Source organism: Cyprinus carpio, chromosome B1, assembly GCF_018340385.1.
Source record: "Cyprinus carpio isolate SPL01 chromosome B1, ASM1834038v1, whole genome shotgun sequence".
Lineage (NCBI taxonomy): Eukaryota > Metazoa > Chordata > Actinopteri > Cypriniformes > Cyprinidae > Cyprinus > Cyprinus carpio.
The window spans coordinates 30,236,301-30,258,213 of record NC_056597.1 but is presented as its reverse complement, the minus strand read 5'-3'; the positions used below and the strand labels follow the sequence as shown (position 1 = coordinate 30,258,213).

At 38.4% G+C, this 21,913-nt stretch overlaps 2 protein-coding genes across 2 annotated transcripts in view; both read left to right on the top strand.

Annotated features, from left to right (window-relative positions):
• LOC109052718 (NACHT, LRR and PYD domains-containing protein 3-like) overlaps window positions 1-5,014 on the top strand; it is a 10,179-nt gene extending 5,165 nt beyond the window's left edge. Inside the window, 6 exon segments of the mRNA XM_042717486.1 lie at window positions 56-1,501; window positions 1,503-1,916; window positions 2,005-2,178; window positions 2,268-2,441; window positions 3,063-3,109; window positions 3,225-5,014. Of these exon segments, the coding sequence (XP_042573420.1) occupies window positions 56-1,501; window positions 1,503-1,916; window positions 2,005-2,178; window positions 2,268-2,441; window positions 3,063-3,109; window positions 3,225-3,754 (2,785 nt within the window). The 3' untranslated portion in view covers window positions 3,755-5,014.
• Window positions 1-21,913, top strand: part of LOC109080469 (NACHT, LRR and PYD domains-containing protein 12-like) — a 303,365-nt gene that overhangs the window by 260,279 nt on the left and 21,173 nt on the right.

The window sequence follows — 21,913 nt, the reverse complement described above, 5'->3', positions numbered from 1 at the left end:
TTTTAGGCTTAAATTTTGTTGATGTTTGTTGGTGTCTTTTGTATGTTTTGATCAGATCTGTGCCGTCTTCTACATCCCATTATCAGAACCACCTCATGGAGGACAAAACTGAAGCAGTCCTGCAGACACACACACTGGAGACTGGAGACCTGCAGAGAGTCAAAGATCAGCATAAAACCAGCATGAAGAACAAATATGAGAGATTATTTGAGGGAATGAAACTCCAAGAGAATGAAACCCTCCTGAACAGGATCTACACACAGCTCTACATTATAAAGGGAGAGGATGAAGGAGTGAATGAAGAACATGAGGTTTTACAGATGGAGAAAACTGCCAGAACAAAACACTCACAAGACACTCCAATCGACTGCAATGACATCTTTAAAGCCTCATCTGAAGCTGGATGTGAGGAGAAAGACCAGATCAAGACTGTTCTTACTAAAGGCATTGCTGGAATCGGAAAAACCGTCTCTGTGCAGAAGTTCATTCTGGACTGGGCAGAGGGAAAAGCCAATCAGGATGTAGATTTCATGTTTGTACTTCCATTTCGAGAGCTGAACCTGATCGTAGATCATCAGTACAGTCTTCACAGACTTCTGCTGGACTTTCATCCTGAACTTCAAGATCTGGAGTCAAACATTTATGAGGAGTGTAAAGTTGTGTTCATCTTTGATGGTCTGGATGAAAGCAGAATCACACTGATGTTTTCAGATGATCAGAAAGTTTGTGATGTGACTGAGACTTCATCAGTGGCTGTGTTGATGTCAAGCCTCATGAAAGGAGAGCTGCTTCCCTCTGCTCTCATCTGGATCACCTCCAGACCAGCAGCAGCCAATCAGATCCCCTCCAAATACATCCACCGTCTGACAGAAATTCAGGGATTCACTGAGCCTAAGAAGGAGGAATATTTCAGGAAGAGAATCAGTGATCAGCTTCAAGCCAGCAGAATCATCTCACACATCAGAAGAGCAAGAAGCCTCCACATTATGTGCCACATCCCTGTCTTCTGCTGGATCTCATCCACTGTGGTTCAGAAGCTCCGGGAAGAAGATCTGAGTGCAGAAATCCCTCAAACTCTGACTGAAATGTACGTCCACTTCCTGCTGATTCAGATCAACATGAGGAACCAGAAGTATGATGAGAGAGATCCAGAGAAACTCCTGCAGTCCAACAGAGAAGTGATTGTGAAACTTGCTGAATTGGCTTTCAAACAGCTGATGAGGGGCAATGTGATGTTCTATGAGGAGGACCTGATTGAGAGCGGCATAGATGTCACTGATGCCTCAGTGTATTCTGGGATTTGTACTGAGATCTTTAAGGAGGAGTCTTTGATTCATCAGTGGAAAGTCTTCAGCTTCATTCATCTGAGCGTTCAGGAGTTTCTCGCTGCATTCTATGCATTTTACTATTATGTAATTATACATATTGATACATTGCAGTTTTGTGATGTGACGCACAATCTGCATAGAGATGCAGTAAATAAGGTCCTTGAGAGTAAAAATACATCTGGATCTGTTCCTGCGGTTCCTGCTGGGCGTCTCACTGGAGTCCAATCAGAGACTCTTACAGGATCTACTGACACACACAGAGAACAGCTCAGAGAGCATCAGGAGAACCACACAGTACATTAAAGAGAAGATCAAAGATGGACATGAACTCTCCACTGAAAGATCCATCAATCTGTTCCTCTGTCTGCTGGAAGTAAAAGATCAGACTCTTTCCAGTGAGATTCAGGGGTTTGTGAAATCAAACAAACACTCAGAGAAGAAACTCTCTCCTGCCCACTGCTCAACAATCACCTACATGCTTCAGATGTTAGAGAAGCCGCTGGATGAGCTGGACCTCAAGAAATACAACACATCAGATGAGGGCAGAAGAAGACTGATACCAGCTGTGATCAACTGCAGAAAAGCCCTGTAAGTGTTTAGTCATGTCTTAATCATTTCATTTGAATTTACAAGAATTAAGCTGATATTAGTTATCATGTGTTCTGCTCTCTTTCAGTCTTGCTGGCTGTAATGTCACTGCTCAGTCCTGTAACACTGTGGCATCAGCCCTACAATCCTCAAACTGTGTCCTGAGAGAGCTGGATCTGAGTAACAACGACCTACAGGATTCAGGAGTGAAGCTGATCTCTAATGGTCTAAAGAGTACAAACTGTCAACTGGAGATACTGAGGTATTACAAACATATAAGAGATGATGTACAGATGGCCAGTTGTAATGTTCATGGGTGTCTGTAGTTGATCTGATTGTGTGTGTCTGTAGGTTGTCTGGCTGTATGGTGACAGAGGTATGATGTGTTTTTTTGTCTTCAGCTCTGAGTTCAAACCCCTCACACCTGAGAGAGCTGGATTTGAGCTACAATCAACCAGGACCATCAGGAGTCCAGCTGCTCAAACAAAGATATGAGGATCCAAACTATAAACTGCACATACTCAAGTATGTGGGGCTGTTATGACTCATATGTGTATCTGTATGTGATCTGGGTTACCTAAGAGGGATTTTTTGCAGCTTGCAAAAGAGAAGTCTTTGTAAAAAGGGACCGACGAAGGAAGGTGCAGACAAGGATCTAGGTGTAGGATGATTTAATAAACAAAACCATCAGGAATCAAGGAATATGCAGGGCTGGAACACAAACATCTACATCTATCTACTGACAAACCAACACAGTAAACACAGGGCCTTAAATACACAGGATAACTAACTTAACTAAATTCAGTTAAATCAAAAAGCACACACAGGCAGAATATGTGTTTACTATATTTCATGCACACTACTCACATTGTGTGTGTTTTGATCAAATGATTAAACTGCTTAAATCATATGAATTACTTTTATAATGCCTTTTTGGTCCTTTTTGGATCTTGAAACAATGGACAGAAATGTCTCAGGTTTCATTAAAAATATCTTTATTTGTGTTTGGAAGATGAATCTGATGGGTCTGAAGGGTTTGGAACGACATGAGGGAGAGAGAAATGATAACAGAAAAGCTACGAAACTAATTTGTAGTTTTAACAATCTTCCTTCATATAAAATCTTTTTTGTGTTTGTCTCTGCTAGTTTGGACCATGGAGGACATTTCAGAATCAAACCAGGACTGAGAAAATGTAGGTCCTCTCTCTCTCTCTCTCTCTCTCTCTCTCTCTCTCTTCAAAACACACGACACACCTGTGCATATTTAATGCTGCCATAGATGATTTTTATCTCTCTTCTTGTGTTCAGATGCCTGTGATCTCACACTGGATCCAAAAACAGCACACACTCAACTCATCCTGTCTGAAGACTACAAAAAAACAACATGTGTGAAAGATCATCAGCAGTATCCTGATCATCCAGACAGATTTGCGCAACAAGAGCAGGTTATGTGCAGAGAGAGTCTGACTGGACGCTGTTACTGGGAGGTTGAATGGAGCGGCTCAGGTCATGTAGCAGTGACATATAAAGAAATCAGCAGGAAAAGTGGGATTGACTGTTGGTTTGGACTCAATGAAAAGTCCTGGAGTATGTATTGTTCTGATATGAATTATACTGTCTGGTACAATAATAACAGCACTGATGTATTTGGCCCTTCAGCTCGCTCTAATAGAGTAGGTATATATCTGGACTGTCTGTCTGGCAATCTGTCCTTCTACAGCGTCTCTGACACACACACACTCACACACATATACACATTCAACACCACATTCACTGAACCCCTCTATGCTGGATTTGGGGTTTATCCTGAATCTTCTGTGTCTCTGTGTCAGATTTAACAACCTTTTGTAAAGAACCACAGAGACACAGGAAAGAAAAGAAAAAGTTATTGCGATTTTATATCTTACAATTGCAACTGTCTTGATATTGTGTCATTTAATAGTCACAAGTACAAGAAATAGAGTTGCAATTGTGAGATAAAGTCAGCTTGTAATATACCTTTGCAGTGTGAGATACAAAGTTTGCAGTTATGGGTAGTTGCATTTCCCAGTATTTAAAGTTTTATTGTAAGATATAAAGTCATAATTACCAAAAAAATCCCACTTTTCAGAAAGTCACCATTGCACGAAAATGAATGAATCAAATTTGACATACAGTTCACATGGATATTAATGATCAAATAGCTTATTAAATGTAGAGTGCTGTGAATTTGAAGTTGCAAGATATTCTTGGTTGCAGTGTCATTCAGTGTATCAACTAGGATTCCCTTTAACATGGAATGACTTTCACAAATGCAAATAAAAGATGTGATTGGTTGGATTTTCTGCCACATTGTTAATGTAACTGATATGGAAATCATACTGTTATATTGAGTAGAATTAACATAAAATTTGGTCATATCTGCATAGGAGTGTTTTAATTTGCTGTGTTGGCTCTTCTTCCCTTTTTTCACCATAATTGCATGGGAGTTGGTTTTATATGAGCTCTCAACAGTCTTATTTTATATTTATTTTAATTTTCAGAATGAAAGGTGATGGTCTGTAGAAACACTCTGGGCTCTTCATTTGGTGTGATCTTATTAAAGCTACTGTAGATGTTGTCACTGTATCAGATTGTTAAGAGCTGTTAGATCAGCGTTTTTCTCTTTGTTCAATATCATAGTTAAAATAATTGTTTAATGAGTTTTGTGCAATACTGATAGTATGTACAGTATTTCCGAATGAGTTTTATTGTCGTTTTCTTTTTTTAACATGATTGAGTTTCATGTAACAAATTATGTTATCTAAAGCTATAATTAATTCAGTGATTCATATCAAAAAAAAATTTCTACCTAAAAATTTCATGTTACAGTTTCTATTTTACATTTGTTTTGCCTATGTTTTGGATTGGTTTTGTCAAAACATTTTGTCAGGTAACCTAAAATGTGCATGTAGTAGCATCTAAATTGAATATCCAAATGAATAATTATTGAATCAAGATGATTTCATGAGGTTGCAAGTGAAAGTAACAGATCAGGTGAAAATGTCTCTTTATTTTGACAGCTGCACAGTTTAATACTGGGTTACTGGTTTTCTTCAATAAATCTTTATGCATGGTCACTCTCTGTCATGTTATATCATTATATTTCAGAGTCAGGACTGAGAGATCCAGATTACAGTCTTTATTTAGCTGATCGTACATTTAGACAACACAGTGATTTAGTGTGTGATTACAGCATGCGTTCAGACAGATGTCACTCACACACTGTCTGCTCTTCTCTATTTCATGTGCCTTTCTTTTTTTCCCTCTCATCTCTCAGTCTGTTTTCATTCTTCATCTTCACTGGTTGCTCTCTCATGTAGAAATGGATGTTGCTGGTGTCTCTTTTGCTGGATGGGGGTCTCTGTGAGTCTGTGTGTCCAGGACAGTCTTCTCTTTGTGGGACACAGTCTGTGTGTCCAGGACAGTCTTGTCTCTGTGGGACACGGCTGGAGTCTGTCTCTGTTGTACATCGTTTATACTGCGAAGTCATCTAAATGTTTATTCGCCGTTACTGTGTCTCACAGTTCATTGCACGTAACATGTTCATGCTGCGCACATTAGTGGCAAGAATGCCACTAGGCGAGTTGGATATGCAATCCGGAAGCGTAAGCGCTGTCGTAGTGTGTGTAGGTAGGATAGTGCTGTGATACGTGCTTCTTTGTCGTGTAGTGGTTGTGATCACAATGGTTTTCCACCTTATACTACCACTATTGTCTTCTGACTAATGCGGTGCTTTTTAGCTTACTGATGAGAGTCCGAATATCTCGCTGACAGATATGCAAGCACAGGAAGTGTATCAATCAACTATCCCTTACGACACCTTAGAAGCGTATGCCACAGACAGACCACTTGTCAACACCATCGTAATGAGCGAATATGTTTTCTGTGGTAGGTTATGTGTTTTTGTTTGAGCATCATTGTGTGGAGTGTTTGCAGTTGATTTGATCCGCACTGAAAGTACTGTGGTGAACTGACATTGACTGTCATAGGCTTGGCTCGAAGTGGTCCACCTGATCAGGTGACCGCTGATATCCTAGACACATCTACTAGATTAGTGAAGTTATGAGAGAGCCCTCTGCATATCTCTAACTGTATAAGGTCGTGCTGTAGAGCGCATTCGATTGAATTGTTTCATGAAGCGTTACTTACACTGAACCTCTGGAAAAATAGGCTGTATCTATCTCGTCACCGTCATTTAAAGCATAACTCCCGTGTTATGTAAAGCGGAGTATCGTAGCAATGTCCAACAATTGATTCGTCAGGAAAAAAGTAGCAGTATTGATGCATTGTTCCTTGATAGGACCTTATATAGGTACGCTGTTGCTCAAGACCTGTAGTGCTCTTTCGTGCTTGTTAAACCAGAATACCCCCCAACCCATCGCTGTCCAGCTAACAGGTAAATCCTCATTCCCATGAGCTCCAGACCTATCTGCATGTGCTATCACCTGAGAATGAGAATACACGAGAGTTCTGCTGGGTATGATACTGAAGCAGGACAGAGAGAGACAGCCTCCAATCGTGTTGCACTGGATTGGTACTCACTGAGGATTACTTTTGAGTCAAAGCGTGACAGACAAACGTGAAGGCAGTACAACATTAGGCCTGGAGTTTTAGAGCGTGCGCAGCTCGGTAGCACCTCAGTATTACACTCCCTAAACGAGCTAACTATATGTAGTACACATTATTATACTATATTAAATATATCAATTCCTTCGCTCTTCTATTAAACCCGTTATATTGCGTGAATGACATGGCGAATTGTGCCATGATGCTTGAACGTTGGATTGGATAGCAGAGTTAGGACTTAGAGCAAGTCTGCACTCCAGTGAGTTATGGAAATCTTTGTAATGACAACTCAATTTTTGACCACATTAATCTATAATCTAAGTAAGCCCGCAGACATGCAACGTTATGTGAAGCGTGTATGTACACAATTTTATGAAATCATTGCCCAGATTTAGCGTACCACCTATGTATAAAAGCGTCCTTTAGTGTGTCGATTTGTTTCTTCTGGAAAATATCTAGATCAAAATTATTTTGTTCTGTGTTAATTAAAGTAATAACGTTCGACTGCAACTCACTCCTATATATATGATAGTCCTATGTTCCTCTGCTATTGAATACGTATGGCCTGTAGAGTAGATGTGCCACTGCATCACTCTACTATTGCAATTTTCTATAGTCAGTATTTATTAGAATTGGTAAGTAGCACTGACATAAGATCTCATTCATGTTGGGTGAGTAATTATGAGGATAAGGTCATCCTATATATCTGGTATATCGAGCTAATTAGTATGGTAGTGATATAATTGATACTCATTACCTAATGAGCTGATATAAGAGTATCGGACAATTATAGTTCCATAATAAGGTGTAGTACTATATAGTAGCAATTCATACATCTCATACATCCACTATTATGATCTAATAATGTAAATATGAGTTCAGCCAAGTACAACATCACTATCAATGTAGTTTTACAACATTTGTTCCAGATTTTCTTATGATTTATCCCCAACCCTACTGGGGGGTGATGCATCAAGTGAATTTGAGATGCAATTGTAGGTGAGTTAGAGAGGTAGTTTTGACGATATTAAACATAAGATCTAGCTCTGGGTCAATATTCGAGCTTGAACTCACATACCTGATCTTTGTAATATAGGTCTGGCCTTTGGTGAATTGTGGCTGATCAAACCCCGCCCCGTCTTATACCCGCAATGTGGCTGACTAGCTGGAGAAGGCATAGCGAGTGTGAACGACATGGGATGAGCATCAAGATGGCGAAGTACATAAGAGAGAATGATTGAAATAAGATTAGCACAAAACTACTATTGCCCACTATCATCTCAGAATGAGCGTCACAAATAGTTGATCATTGATAATAGTTCGTGTAGTTCACAACTCGGCAGAATATGGTGCCCTATCGCGTACTTCTAGCGTCATCCTAGACAAATTCCACACATCATTATGTACTACGATTACATAGGATCATGAAATTCACCATATGCACCATGTGCACTCCGATTTTAAACTACATGACCAGTGACCTGGATTGTGTGTGAGCAGATTTGAAGGTGTCTGATTATATACAACAAGATGTAAAATTAGTTTGCCTAAGGAGATTTCTTGCTGAGGATTGCCAGCAGACAGGTTGATGTAAGCCTAGCAGATAGCGTGTCGATGCATAGGTGCAGCGTGCATGCTCCTTCACAAGTGGTAATTGAGAATCTGATCTTGCCCGCTCGATGGTTAGGTACATGCATACTGACACTGATCTCACATGGGGTTCAGTAATATAATTTTTTTTTATCCACCTATTTTAACACTTGTCGGTACAAATATGTCGCAGTTGTTTTCATTACATCATTACAAGTGTATACTTTTTTTCTTTATTTACCACCCTCAAAAAATGGAGTGAACATGTGACGAAAGAACATGCCCCGTAGGTGTTGGGGGTACATTGTAACAGCTGAGGGCATGTTGTACCCATGAACCATATGAACATCTTAAAATGTTTCGATCGAATGAAAAAAAAATATACAAAATATATACAAATATAAACAAAACACATCTCAAAAAAAGTTGGGGGACAAAAAGGCCATGTTTTCCCCTATTCTGTTGATAACAGTCTGCAAAGTTGGGAATGAGAGAAAATCTGATCAAGTTTAGGAATAGGAATGTTTGACATTCTTGTCTAATACAGGCTTTAGTTGCTCACGTGGTCGTCTTTGTCGATCTTCCGCTTCGATGGCACAAATGTTTTACTGTGGGTGAAAGAGCTGGACTGCAGGTGGCCATTTCGTACCCGGATCTTTCCTTCTTCTACGCAGACATGATGTTGTAAGTGATGCAGTATGTTGTATGGCATTGTCAGTGGAAAATGCAAGGGTCTTCACTGAAAGGGGGTGGGGGGGGGGGACGACGTCTGGATGGGAGGCATATGTTGTTCTGAACTTGGAGATACCTTTCTAGCCTTGATGGTTGCTTCCAGATGGTAAGATGTCCCCAGCCACACGCACTCATGCACCCATACCATCAGAGATGCAGGTTCTGAAACACTGAGCGCTGGACAACACTTTGGTTTTTCTAGTCCCCTCTTAGTCCGGAATGACATGGCGTCCCAGTTTTCCAAAAAGCACTTCAAATTTTTGATTCGTTCTGGGGGAAACCCCACCTCCACTGAAAACAGTTTTCCACCTTGCCACAGTCCATTCTAATGAGCCTTGGCGAGGAAAAGCCTGCGCTTCTGGATCATGTGTAGATAGGCTCTTTTTTCACCTATAGAGTTTTAGCCAGCAACGGCGGAATAGCACAGTGTTGTGTTCAAGGACAATGTTTCTGGAACGTATCCTGAGCCAATGTGTGATTTCATTACAGTAGCATCTGTATTGACGCAGTGCAGTCTAAGTTCCGAAGATAAGGGATCCAGTATGGCTTCGGCTTTGACCCTTAACGCACAAGATTGTTTCCAGAGTCTTGGATGATATTATGCACTGTAGATAATGATACTTCATACTCTTTGCAATTTTCTCTGAGAAAAAAGACTTTTCGGATATTGCTACACTATTTTTGGCCGCACAGCATTGGGGGAATTGGTGATCCTCTGCCCATCTTGACTTGAGGACTCTGCCACTCTGAGGATGCTCTGTTTATACCCAATCATGTGCCAATTGATAGTAAAGTTGCAAAAGGTCCTTAAGCGTTCCTTATTGCACAATTACACTGTTCCTGTCTCTTATTGCTGTCTGTCCCAACTTTGGAATGTGTAGCTCTCATGAAGTACAAAATGAGCCACTATTTGCCTGACATTCTCAAAATGTTCTCACTTTCAATTTGATACGCGCAGTAAGAGCCACCAAACACAGACACAGGGAATGCATGCGTCACATTTCAGCTAAACTGCCTCCCGCAAAAAAACGCATGTGGCAAGGACTAGGACCATCTGTGCCTTTGGAAATCAATCCGCTGCAGAGTTTAAGTCTTTGGTTCTTTTAATTGTGATGATTTTGGCTCACATTTAACAAAAACCCACCAACTCACCATCTCAACAAATTAGAATGCTTCATGAGACTAAAAAAAACCAAAAAAAAAAAAAAAAAAAAAAAATTAGTGAATTGTTGGCCTTCTGGAATGTATGTTCATTAACTGTACATGTAGTCAATACTTGGTAGGGGCTTCTTTTTGCTTTAATTACTGCCTCAATTCGGCGTGGCATGGAGGTGATCAGTTTGTGGCACTGCTGAGGTGGTACAGTATGGAAGCCCAGGTTTCTTTGACAGTGGCCTTCAGCTCATCTGCATTTTTGGTCTCTTGTTTCTCATTTTCCTCTTGACGGTACCCCATAGATTCTCTATGCAGTTCAGGTCTCTCTCTCTCTCTATATATATATATCATACCTTAAAATTAAAATCCTATACACTTCTTCTATGTTTAGCCCCAACGTGTTCCTCCCTTATTGTTTACAGGGTAAATACAAGTGGTGCTTGTTACTTCCTTGTTTTTTTTTGTTTTTGTTTTAAGTGTAAGTGGTGGTTGTTATTTTTTTTTTTTTTTTAGTTGCAGTGTAAGTGTATCAGTACCATCGCAAGGGCTGTAGTTTTGTTTCCAATAAAGATCCATTTTAATGAGATCGCTTGCTACATCCGGTGGTTTCCCACCTCCTCCTTCAAAAAATCTGTCATCACAATTGGCCTCTTGTACACCTGGGTATCGTAATATGCTAGACAGTGACATCACTATGTTTGATTTACCTTTAGTACAACCGGGAGTTGTGGAAAGTACATGGACTTAGGTTATTCATAAACATACCTACTCAAAATAAACATCAAAAACAAAGCCGGCTGCAATGAATTTCTGTGAAAAACAGCTTTTACTACAAACACTTCCACACAAGATAATTGATATCACACAAGAACATTTGATAGAAAACAAAAAATATTTAAAGTAGATAAAATTAGAATAAATAAAATGGAAATTTCTACATACTACAATACTATTACTACTGTAAACTTTGCAAATAGGGACATCAGCCCCCTTCAAGTCAATGAACAATAAACAAAGTGGGCTACCCAATGAAAGAGGCACGCAGGTTTTTTTTTCCACTGGAGTACTCACGTGAAGGATGCGTGCACAACTAATAACTAATATCCATCACGCTATAAAGGGTTGGCCTGCGCTGGGTGCGCAACCTCCCCCTATAACTGTTCTGTGTCTCGCGGAGGAGCTCATTTGTGTGCATCACTGTGTGAAACACGCATAGGAAAAAAGGAACGACAGAAAGAACGGCTCCCCTCCAGCCGCGACTTGGCTCCCATCTTTCATGTTTATGAGCTGTTCAAAAGAATCGGTTCGTTCGCGAACGTCACAACTCTATTGACCACACAGGGCCTCGCGCCTCTATAGGGACTCGCTCTTGGCCTGCATTTTATGTTGTTTATGTCCAATTTTTATATCTGTTTTTCCACCTATTTTGTCCTTTGAAAGACTAAAATAGTAATATCTGATAGACAGTATAAGATTGAGTAAAGCTGTTTGTGGTTAGGATGACACATTTTTTTAAAAGTTAAAACTTTTAGGCTGGTCTGCCTCAGTGGACCATCAGCGCTCGTCAATGTCATAATGACACGAGATCCAATCCAAATCAAAGAAGGCAGGTCTTACTGTCACTGTCACAATGCAACAAGAGTTTCGTGGAAAGATCTAAGTAGTATTGTATTTAAAAAAAATGTTGTTCAGCGACCGACAGTAATAGACTATCTAGTGATGCAAACATTTTATGAAATGGCTCCGTATTGAATTGAAAATATGCGAACATGACCGATTAAATCATAAATGAACGTGACGAGACGTTTTTGACTATTAGACATACGAATAAAAGTGAAATGTGCACTTTTTAAAATAATTATATTAATTTTCAAATAGTGTAAATTGATAAAACGGCTCATTCTAACATGCCCCCACATGTTTTTGACTTTCTCAGTTTGTGTAAATCCACATGGGGTTCAGAGTATATATTTTTTTATCCACAATAATTTTACACTTGTCTAGTACAATATGTCGCTTTGTTTCATAAATTACAGTGTAACTCTACCTTTTTCTTTATTTACCCTCAAAAAATGGAAGTCACAAATGTGACAACATGCCCCGTGTGTGTGGGGTACATTTGGTAACAGCTGAGGGGCATGTTGTAACATGACCATATGAACATCTTAAAATGTTTCTGATCGAATGAAAAAAAAAACTATACAAAAAATATATACAAATATATACAATAAAAATAATGGCTTTTTTTTAAGAATTAAAAAAATCTGATTTTAGTGTTTGACAATGAACACATTGCAACCATGCTTGGGGACGACCCACATTAACAAGCAAAATGCTTTATATGTCTTAAAATAATAATTTCTAAACATTAAACATTGGACTGTCAGTCTTTATTCACCGTTTTCTCAGTCTTTATTCACCTGTTCCTGGTGACGCACTGGTCCGCCCGCTCAGAAGCCATGCTACAGGCGGCTCTTGATGACGTAGACTGGGACATGTTTCGGGCAAGTTCATCTGACGTTAGCGAGTTCACCGGATGCAGCATTAAGCTTTGTAACACGCTAGCTGAACAAGCTACGGATACAATAACTATAAGGACCTTCTCAAATCAGAAACCTTGGGCAGACAGAACAATCCGTGCAGCAGTAAACAAACGCACTGCTGTTTACAACGCCGGTCTTTTGTCAGGAAACATGAGTGAGTACAAAGCATCGTGCTATGCTCTCTGATGCGCAGTAAGAGCCACCAAACACAGATACAGGGAATGCATAGAGTCACATTTCCAGCTAAATGAATCCTGACACATGTGGCAAGGACTAAAGGACCATCTGTGCCTTTGGAAATTAAATCCTCTGCAGAGGTGAGAGCAGATCCATCGCTGGCTGACGAGCTAAACACTTTCTACGGCCGCTTTGAAAGCAGTCTAAGCAGCGCGAGTCTGCCGATCAGTGCGTCAGGAAGCAGCAATCAGAGCAGCAATAATCATGTAATCACCGTGTCGGAGGACGAGGTTTGGAGGGCTCTAAAGTGAGTGAACGTCAGGAAAGCAGATGGGATTTTTTGGCCGTGTTCTGAGGTCCTGCACTGATCAGCTCGCTGGTTTGTTTACATCCATTTTTAATGAGTCTCTTGCTACATCGGTGGTTCCCACCTCCTTCAAAAAATCTGTCATCACATTGCCTCTTGTACATCCCTGTGTATCTTAATATTTAAGACTACAGTTTACTTTCATGCACATTATTTTCCATTCTATATTTAATTCTACAGTATACATCTTTTTTATATTTTATTCTTTTATTTTTATTGTTTACTCTTTTAATTCTTTCATAGCTATATTTATGTATATTTTCATCTGTGTTGTATTCTTTAATAATTGCACTGTCCATGGAGCGGACCTGTGACTCACTTTCACTGCTGGTTATATTGCTCTATATAATTGTGTATGTGACAAATAAAAATCTTGAATCTTGTTTCTTAATACAGTTTATTAAAGTAAATAGTGTAAATTACATCGCTAATGTCATAGAATAGCACATTGTAACGCAGTGTTACAATGTGCCCCATCTGTGCAAATGGGATTTAAAACTGGTTAGTGTCTTCTGTTAGTTATCAAAGCATTAAAAAAACGATCTGAACTGATAAATAACAGCTTGGAGATTAAAATAATAGCAGATTTGTCTCATTTTAACTGAATAATAAAAACTGAGATGAAAAATTTACTTAAGCCAGAATTTTAATTCTACTATGGTAAAATAAATGCAATATCTTCAAAATATTTGTTAATTTTGGCACACTTTTTTTTCTATATAATGTTGATATGGTAACTAATAAATATTGTAAATTATGTTATGCTAGCATGTGTGGGAAATATTCAAACCATGTGTGTTACAAAACTAACCCCACGTTACATTGTGCCCCGTGCCCCCCTACTCCATATAGGCTATAAGTACAAACCTAGAACTTATTTTAGCATTCCTATTTACTTATTCCATTTAATCACTTTTAATTGCTTTATTATTATTATTTATTATGCGGTAGAATCTTTGACTAGCTGCTAGCCACAATTCTTATGAGCATGTGCGAGACCATGAATCGTGCGCAAGCATGTCAGTGAGCACGGCATCACAATCGATCAGATGTTAAAGTTTAGTTCATTATAGCTTGTCTTACCTGTACCTGTCACCCATATTTTCAGCATGGAGACACAAATGACATACTCAAAATAAAAAAGTTGCTGCTCATGAGTATTTCTTATTAGATACGTAATCAACATATGTTCACAAAGCAGACACTTTAAAGTTTACTCTTCAGGAATCAGAGTGTACTCAGACTGTTATGATAATAGAGATACTGTATATTAGCTCAAACATGAAAACAAAAATAAAAATATTTAAAAAAAATTTTTTTTAAATGTATTAAAAAAATTGTTGATGTAGTTTATGATTTTAGAAACACAATGAAGCTAAAGCCACAAGTCCAATACCAATACTTATTTTGAAATTTCAGAACATAATCTCTGAAACTGTGACTTTTATGAACTTTTTTTAAGACCATGTCATGTGTGTTTTTAGACAAGGCTAATAAAATGCTAATAAAATTGATTTATGAGCCCTGTAAGCTCTCCTGTAAGCTGTTGTCTCATGTCTGGCTCAGCAAACTTGCTCATTCATGTTTCTATTGTTTTTTTGCCCGACGAGCTTTTCACACTTCCGCCAAGGAAAGAGACATTATCCTCATTATCCCTTTATCAGTATTCTTTTGTTTTATTTAGACATTTGCCAACAAACCAACAAAACATTTTCTTACGACCTTAAGTGAATTATTATGACTAAATGCATTGTGAAGAAGAGCTGCACCTGTTATGTTACTGCAATAGAGCTAACAATAGCATCAAGCTACATAAGACAATTTATGAGATTATTAGTACACTTTTACACAAAACTCACTTTAAACCATCATTGAGTGTTTGTAATACCTCCCTTTTGCGATCTCATGTGGAATTTGGTCGTTTATTGTTGTAAAAATATGCTATTTATAAAAATATGCTATTTATAGCCTTTTATATCGCTGCACCGTGAAAGAACTTCAATGCTTCTTGGGCTTTTCCAACTTCTACCGACGCTTCATTAATAAGTACAGTATTCTCAGTGCTCCCCTCACGTCTATGCTCAAGAACCGGCCCAAGTCTCTATCCTGGACAACACCTGCCTGAGAAGCATTCTCCCAACTACAACATGCCTTCCTATCCGCTCCGATCCTGGTTCATCCCAATCCAGATCTGCCATTCATGGTGGAGGTTGACGACTCGGCAACCAGTGTCGGATTGGTACTCTCTCAGCGGCAGGGTGATCCCCCACGGCTCCATCCATGTGCCTTCTACTCCAAGAAGTTATCCCCGGCAGAGCAGAATTACGACGTGGGAAATCGTGAGCTCCTAGCCATTAAATTAGCTCTAGAGGAATGGACACACTGGCTGGAGGGAGTCAAGCATCAACTCGAGGTCATTACTGATCATTGCAACCTTGAGTATCTCAGAGAAGCCAAATGCTTGAATCATCGCAGGGCCCGATGGGCTCTCTTCTTCACCCGATTCAACTTCAAAGTCACCTATAGATCGGGTGACAAGAACTGTAGCGCGGATGCCCTTTCTTGTCTTTACCAAGCTGATCCTGAACCATCAGTTCCTGAAACCATTCTCCCTCCAGCCATGCTAATCAGTCCGATCCAATGGACCATCAACCAACAGACCATCAATGAGAATCAACAAGACCCTGCTCCGCTGGGAGGTCCAGAGGGGCGTCTCTACATTCCTCCAACTCATCGTCAGCCCCTCTTGGCTTCATACATCACTGGGCTCTGGACAGGAGAAGGACCCCCTCGCTCCTGAGACAATGCTATTGGTGGCCCTCCATGTCTTGGGACGTCTCTCGATATGTACAGGGATTTTCATTCTGTGCCATTGCTGACACCTCTAGGAAGCTACCAGAAGGGAAACTCATGCCTCTGCCCATCCCTGAGCATCCCTGGACGCACATTGAAGTGGACTTTATAACCAATCTTCCTCCATCCCAAGGATACACGGGCGTCTGGTCGTGGTCGATCGATTCTCTAAATCCTGCATACACATCCCACTCAAGGGTCTGCCTACTGCTCTAGAGATGGCAGAGGCACTCTTTCATCAAGTTTTCCACCACTTCGGACTCCCAGAAGACATTGTCTAGGATAAGGTCCCCAATTCATCTCACGTGTCTGGACACGCGTCTCCTAGGGGTGATCATCAGTCTCTCCTCCGGATACCATCCTCAAACCAACGGCCAGACTGAACATAAGATCCAGGAAGTCGGGAGATTCCTGAGACTGTATATGACCAATACCTACCCTGGGCAGAATATGCACAGAACTCACTCCGTCAAACCACCACGGGGCTCACCCCGTTCCAATGTGTTCTGGGCTATCGACCACCTCTCTTCCCCTGGTCGGGTGAGCCCTCCGAGGTTCCAGCTGTCAACCACTGGTTTCAGCAAAGTGCGAGGGTCTGGTACTTGGCTCACGTGCATCTCCAACACTGACTAGTTTTAATCTGAACAGCTCTTAACGCTGAGTGGATGGTTAGATGCATGATGGACTAGTATTAAAAAATAAATTAATAAATAAAATAAAGGTCTTTCCAGCATTAAGGTAATAACATTACTGCTTTTTTTAATCATCTTGTTTCAGTTATAAATTTGACTGGTAAATGATAAAGAATTATATTAAAACTTGTTTTGAACAATTTATTTGTCATTTAAATATTGATTTTTAAGTAGGGAGGCAAAAAAATCATAAATCTGATTTTTTATGAAAAAAATCGGGGATTTTTTTAGGCCATCGCCCAGCCCTAATGCAAGTGTTTTTTTGTTTTTTTTTTGTATTTTATTTGTTTTTTATTTTTTTGGTTTTTTTTTTAGTTAAGGCAACTTTCTCTGAAATTAAGTTATAATAACTAATAAACTTATACAGTAGTCATCATTAGTTGTTTTTAAAACCAATATGTCCTAAAAACCTGTTCTGCAAGTTTGAAACCCTCATAAGACACTCTGTCTATATGAAAGAGCAAGAGATTCACACCTTTATCTCGACCCCCACAAGCTATACAGAACTACCCCAAAACCCCCTCCAGCTGAACTGAGCTCGGTCTGTTTTTTGGCTGTGAGGAGCGGTGTGTTGTCATGTTACTGGGTTGAAACATGCCTGCACTCACAGCAGCCCTACTCTTTTTATTCATTATTTTCCCGTATCCCATATTATTATTATCACTAGACCAAAATAATAACAAATTATCAATTGATAATTAATCATTATTTTTTAGAAAATCGTAGACGTTTGTGAACGTAGAAGTTTGAGGCAGGCTTTATGACCAAGCGGAATCTTCCGTCAGCTGCTCCTGCTTCACAGCGAGCGCGAGCTCTAACTGACCCAGCTTCACCGTCCACATTTGGATTTTATAAAATCAGTTTGAGGAGAATACAACTCATTGATCATGAGCCCAACATCTAGCAAGGCTGGAAAACATTCAGTCTACCTGAAGGAAGACGTATTTCATTGAGCTTATGCTGTTAAATAAAGATAAATAAAGTTAAAAAAAAAAAACACTGCAGGCTATTCTTATACTCGGATCTGATTATATTGAAGTACAAATCCAAACACCAGAAGCAACCTACACTCTCTAAGTGTTCTTTCATTGAAAAGTATGCATTTTATTTATTCACAGGCTATATGGTTGAAATAATATTTTAGTTGAAAACTTTAAGTGCCATTGTTTAAAAAAAATGAAATGTTTCATAGACCTTCAGTTGTCATGCTTTAAAATCCAATGGACAGATATAGGCCTATATTATTGTACATTACAAATATTTGGATCGTCCCTTATTTTCTTAAAGAGTAAATACTTATTTTCTTCAAGAATAAACAAAATAAATAAAGAATAAAAGAAAGAACCTCTATTAGCCCTTTTTTTCCATTTCTGAAGTTAATTTGCAACTCTAATGATGATGTGACTCCCCTGACAGTGGCATGTTGCTCAAAAAAAATAAATAAATAAATAAATAAATAAATAAATAAATAAAATGAATCCTTGTTAGAGCTATGTGAGCGATTATTAGATTTAAAAAAGAAAAAAAAAGTGTGTGCTTGGTTTCTGAAATGGAAAACGAATACAGCTTGTAAAAAATGATATGACAAAAAAGTCATGATAACATGATTAATTCATATAAATAATTTAAGCAATTAAATTTTTTTTTTTTTTTTTAAATACTATATTCAACTTGAATTTCAATACTATTAAACTGACTTTATTATATTTGAATTTCTATAAGTTGAAACGGTAAAATGTCACAGTGCATGTTAAATAGCCTAAATTAACTTATCTTGTATAGTATCCGAAGACCTTGATTTCATGTTAGCATAAAACTAACAATATATTTTGACTTTTTTTTTTTTTAATGAACAATTCCTGTATATAATATGTGTCAGCAACCTTTACATCAAACATTTTGAAATCGTCCACAGCTGAGCATCGCGGGAGGCAGATTGAGCGCGCGGAGTGAATGCGCATGCACAAGTCATTTTCAGATGAAATGGAAAAATAAAGCTGGATAAAAACATACACGAAACTTGTAAATAGTTAACAACATAGCCTAGATTAGGCCCATACTCTGTTCCTATGTATATAATGTAAATTTGTTAACCCACAATAACACATTTTAACTGATTAATCGCCTATTTTCGTTTGCTGCATTTTTTTTTAAACACGCTAAAAAATTAATTACATTTGTGAGAGTTGCATTTTATTACATTCAGAAATAATAACGGCAGTCCTTATAATGCTATAGGCTAATGTACCAACAGGATATTTTTAGTTCCCTTCACTTTACAACAAATCCTTTAAATGTAAAAAATTTATCAGAACAGAACAAGAATTACAATTATATAATTCTAATGGATAAATGTAATTGCAGTATATAATAATATAGGCTTATAAACAAAACCAAAATAATAATTAAAAATAATTTAAAGCGATACATAAGGTAAGGTTGGGCTTATCTCTCTCATTCGGAACAAATCCAAACATGTTGCCCATTTGAAGCTAAACTCTTATTCATTAGGTAAAATAGGCTTTGGATTTCACACGTGTTTCAGTATCTAGCAAAAAAAAAAAAAAAAAAAAAAAATCATAATGAGCAAAAATATGCCAAAGTGGACCGCTGCTCACCGTGGCTAAGTGAACGACTGCTGTTTCCAGATATGTGCGTGTGAGGCACCAGCGCGATCAAAGTCACAATTCACAATTTTTGGTGGTCACACAGTAAATGCATAATTCAAAAATGCAAAGTGTTAGCAGTTTGAAAAATCAAGAATAATAACAGAGTGAATAAGAATTATTTGTAAATGCTGCACCGTTCTCATTTGAGACACCCCTCGCTGCAGACTGATTACATGTATTTTTGGTTTGGGGATGTAGGGTGTTTTTGTAACGTACGTACGTCAGGTATGTGTTTACCGCGCATGCGCAAAGTGACGTAAGGTATGTCTATAGCAGGCATGCGCATTAACGTGGTGACAGCGCATGCGTGTGTAATTTGCATTGCATGATGACACTAGTTGTTTTCGCGTCTTGCGTGCATTAAAATGCATGCACATACTTTAAAGAATACTCTAATAAAACTTTAAAGTATTAAAGAACATTAAGGTGTAAAAAAGACGGGAAAAACAACAGTAAAATATAATACAACAAACAGCACATATCCATTATTTTAACAATGTTTCATCTGAGGTAAAATTATACGGAATTACAGAGTTTATTCTGTAATATCTGTGTAGTATTTTATTTACAATATATTAACACTTTTGCACTTTACTTCACTATGTATATTGTAATATTACACTTTAATGGCACCTCATATATGTCTCATTGAGCTATTCAAGAGTAAAACAGATGAAAATCAGTCGTCAGCTCTAGTGGTGCAGATGATAAGACGTGTGTTGTTTACAATTTGATGCTATTGACCCGGGTTCAAATCTGCTTTTTGACTGAGATTTTTTTTTCTCCTTTTTCAAATTTCAAATCACATCAGCAAAGCGTGTATTTTCAATAAAAATGAAGGAAATAATCAAAAAGTTGTGAGGGAGGGCTTTATTGTCCCAATAAGGTGGAATCCATTTAATAATTTTAATTAAAATTATAATTTAATCAATAAGTTATTATTGCATACAGTTTTATAATGTACTACAATACTGAGGTCCAGATACTTGCCACTATTTACAATAAGTAGTATAAATATAAGAAAATCCTGCTATTTTAACATAGTGTAAATAGAATCTATAGCTATTTGCACTTAGTGCCACTGCCTTTCTTATTTTAATATTTCCTCTGCCATGGTTCTTGTTTATCTATTTATTAACTTTAATTTTGGACAGTTTTCTTTTGCTTTGGAAATTCTTCATGTGAAATATTTAAGCCAGTAAAGTAGTTTTAAGTTCAATTGACTACATACAGTATATTTTCAGTGTCTGCATCCCATTTTATGCATGGTGCCTCCAAAAAACCAAACTGATAACAGTGATCTTTTGGATGAATAAAACCCACACAGGACTCATTCCTCACATACCCAGGTGGACAGTCTTTAAATATCTCACCTGGAACTCTGGTTGTATTGTGCAGACAATGCACTCCAGTTCACTACACCTAATTTACATAAAAGAACAAACAATATTAAAGCAATATTAAATCATTTTGAAGAAAGGCAGAAGAGCCATACAAGGAAAATATTTTAAATGTATTTTTAAATATATTATAGGATGGTGTTAGAAAATGTTTTATTTGCTTTGTCTGTAAAGTGATTTAATTTATAACCAGCACTAACATCAACTAAATTAATAAAGTTTGTCAAGTCAAAATTTAGGTTGTCTTGGCTCGAGAAAGTATAGCCTGAAAGTTTGAAGTTTATTCAATTAGAAAATTTTACAGTTGAGGGCAATTTTTTATTTTAGATTAGATTAGATACAACTTTTTGTCATTGCACATGTAAGGTACAAGGAAACAAAATGCAGTAAGCATCTAACCAGAAGTGCAGTAAGCAGCAAGAACAGGATATACAGTGTCTACAATATGTTACAAATGTACAATAAATCTACAAATAAGGCAGTATTATGGACATAATTTACAGATTTTAAATACTATCAGCATGATATACAGATGGGTGTGCTATGAACGTACTATATATACAGATTATGTAAGTGTATGTACACTATAAGCAGAAACTATGAACATATGAACATAATTTACACAAGTGCAATGGACAGTAACAAAGTGCATAGAAAATATTTCAGTGTGCAAATGGATTACTCAGTATTCTGGATAAACAGACAGAAGTGCAAGTAATTGTACAGTGAACTGTTTTTTGCTTGTTTGTAAATGTAGTGATGAGGAGGGGGAGGAGTCTCTGTGTTGTTGTGTGTGGGGTGGGGGGGTGTTGGAGGGTGTCAGAGGGCAGAATTCAGTAAAGAGACAGCTGTAGGGAGAAAGCTGTTCCTGGATCTGCTGGTCCTTGTCCGGAGGCTCCTGAAGCACCACCCGGAGGTCAGGGGGTTAAACAGTCTGTGGCCAGGGTGAGAGGAGTCCTCGACGTAGACAGCGTTTCCTCTGGATGTCCTCAATAGCAGGAAGTGGTGTGCCTGTGATGCGTTGGGCAGGTTTCACCACCCTCTGCAGTGCTTTGCGGTCAGCAACTGAGCAGTCCCCATACCAGACTGTGATGCAACTTGTGAGGTTGCTTTCGGTCGCACACTGGTAAAAGTTCACCGGGATGGCTGAAGACAGCTGGTTCTTCTTCAGTGTCCTGAGGAAGAAGAGGCGCTGGTGAGCCTGTGAGCCTCTGATACAGTCTATCAGAGAA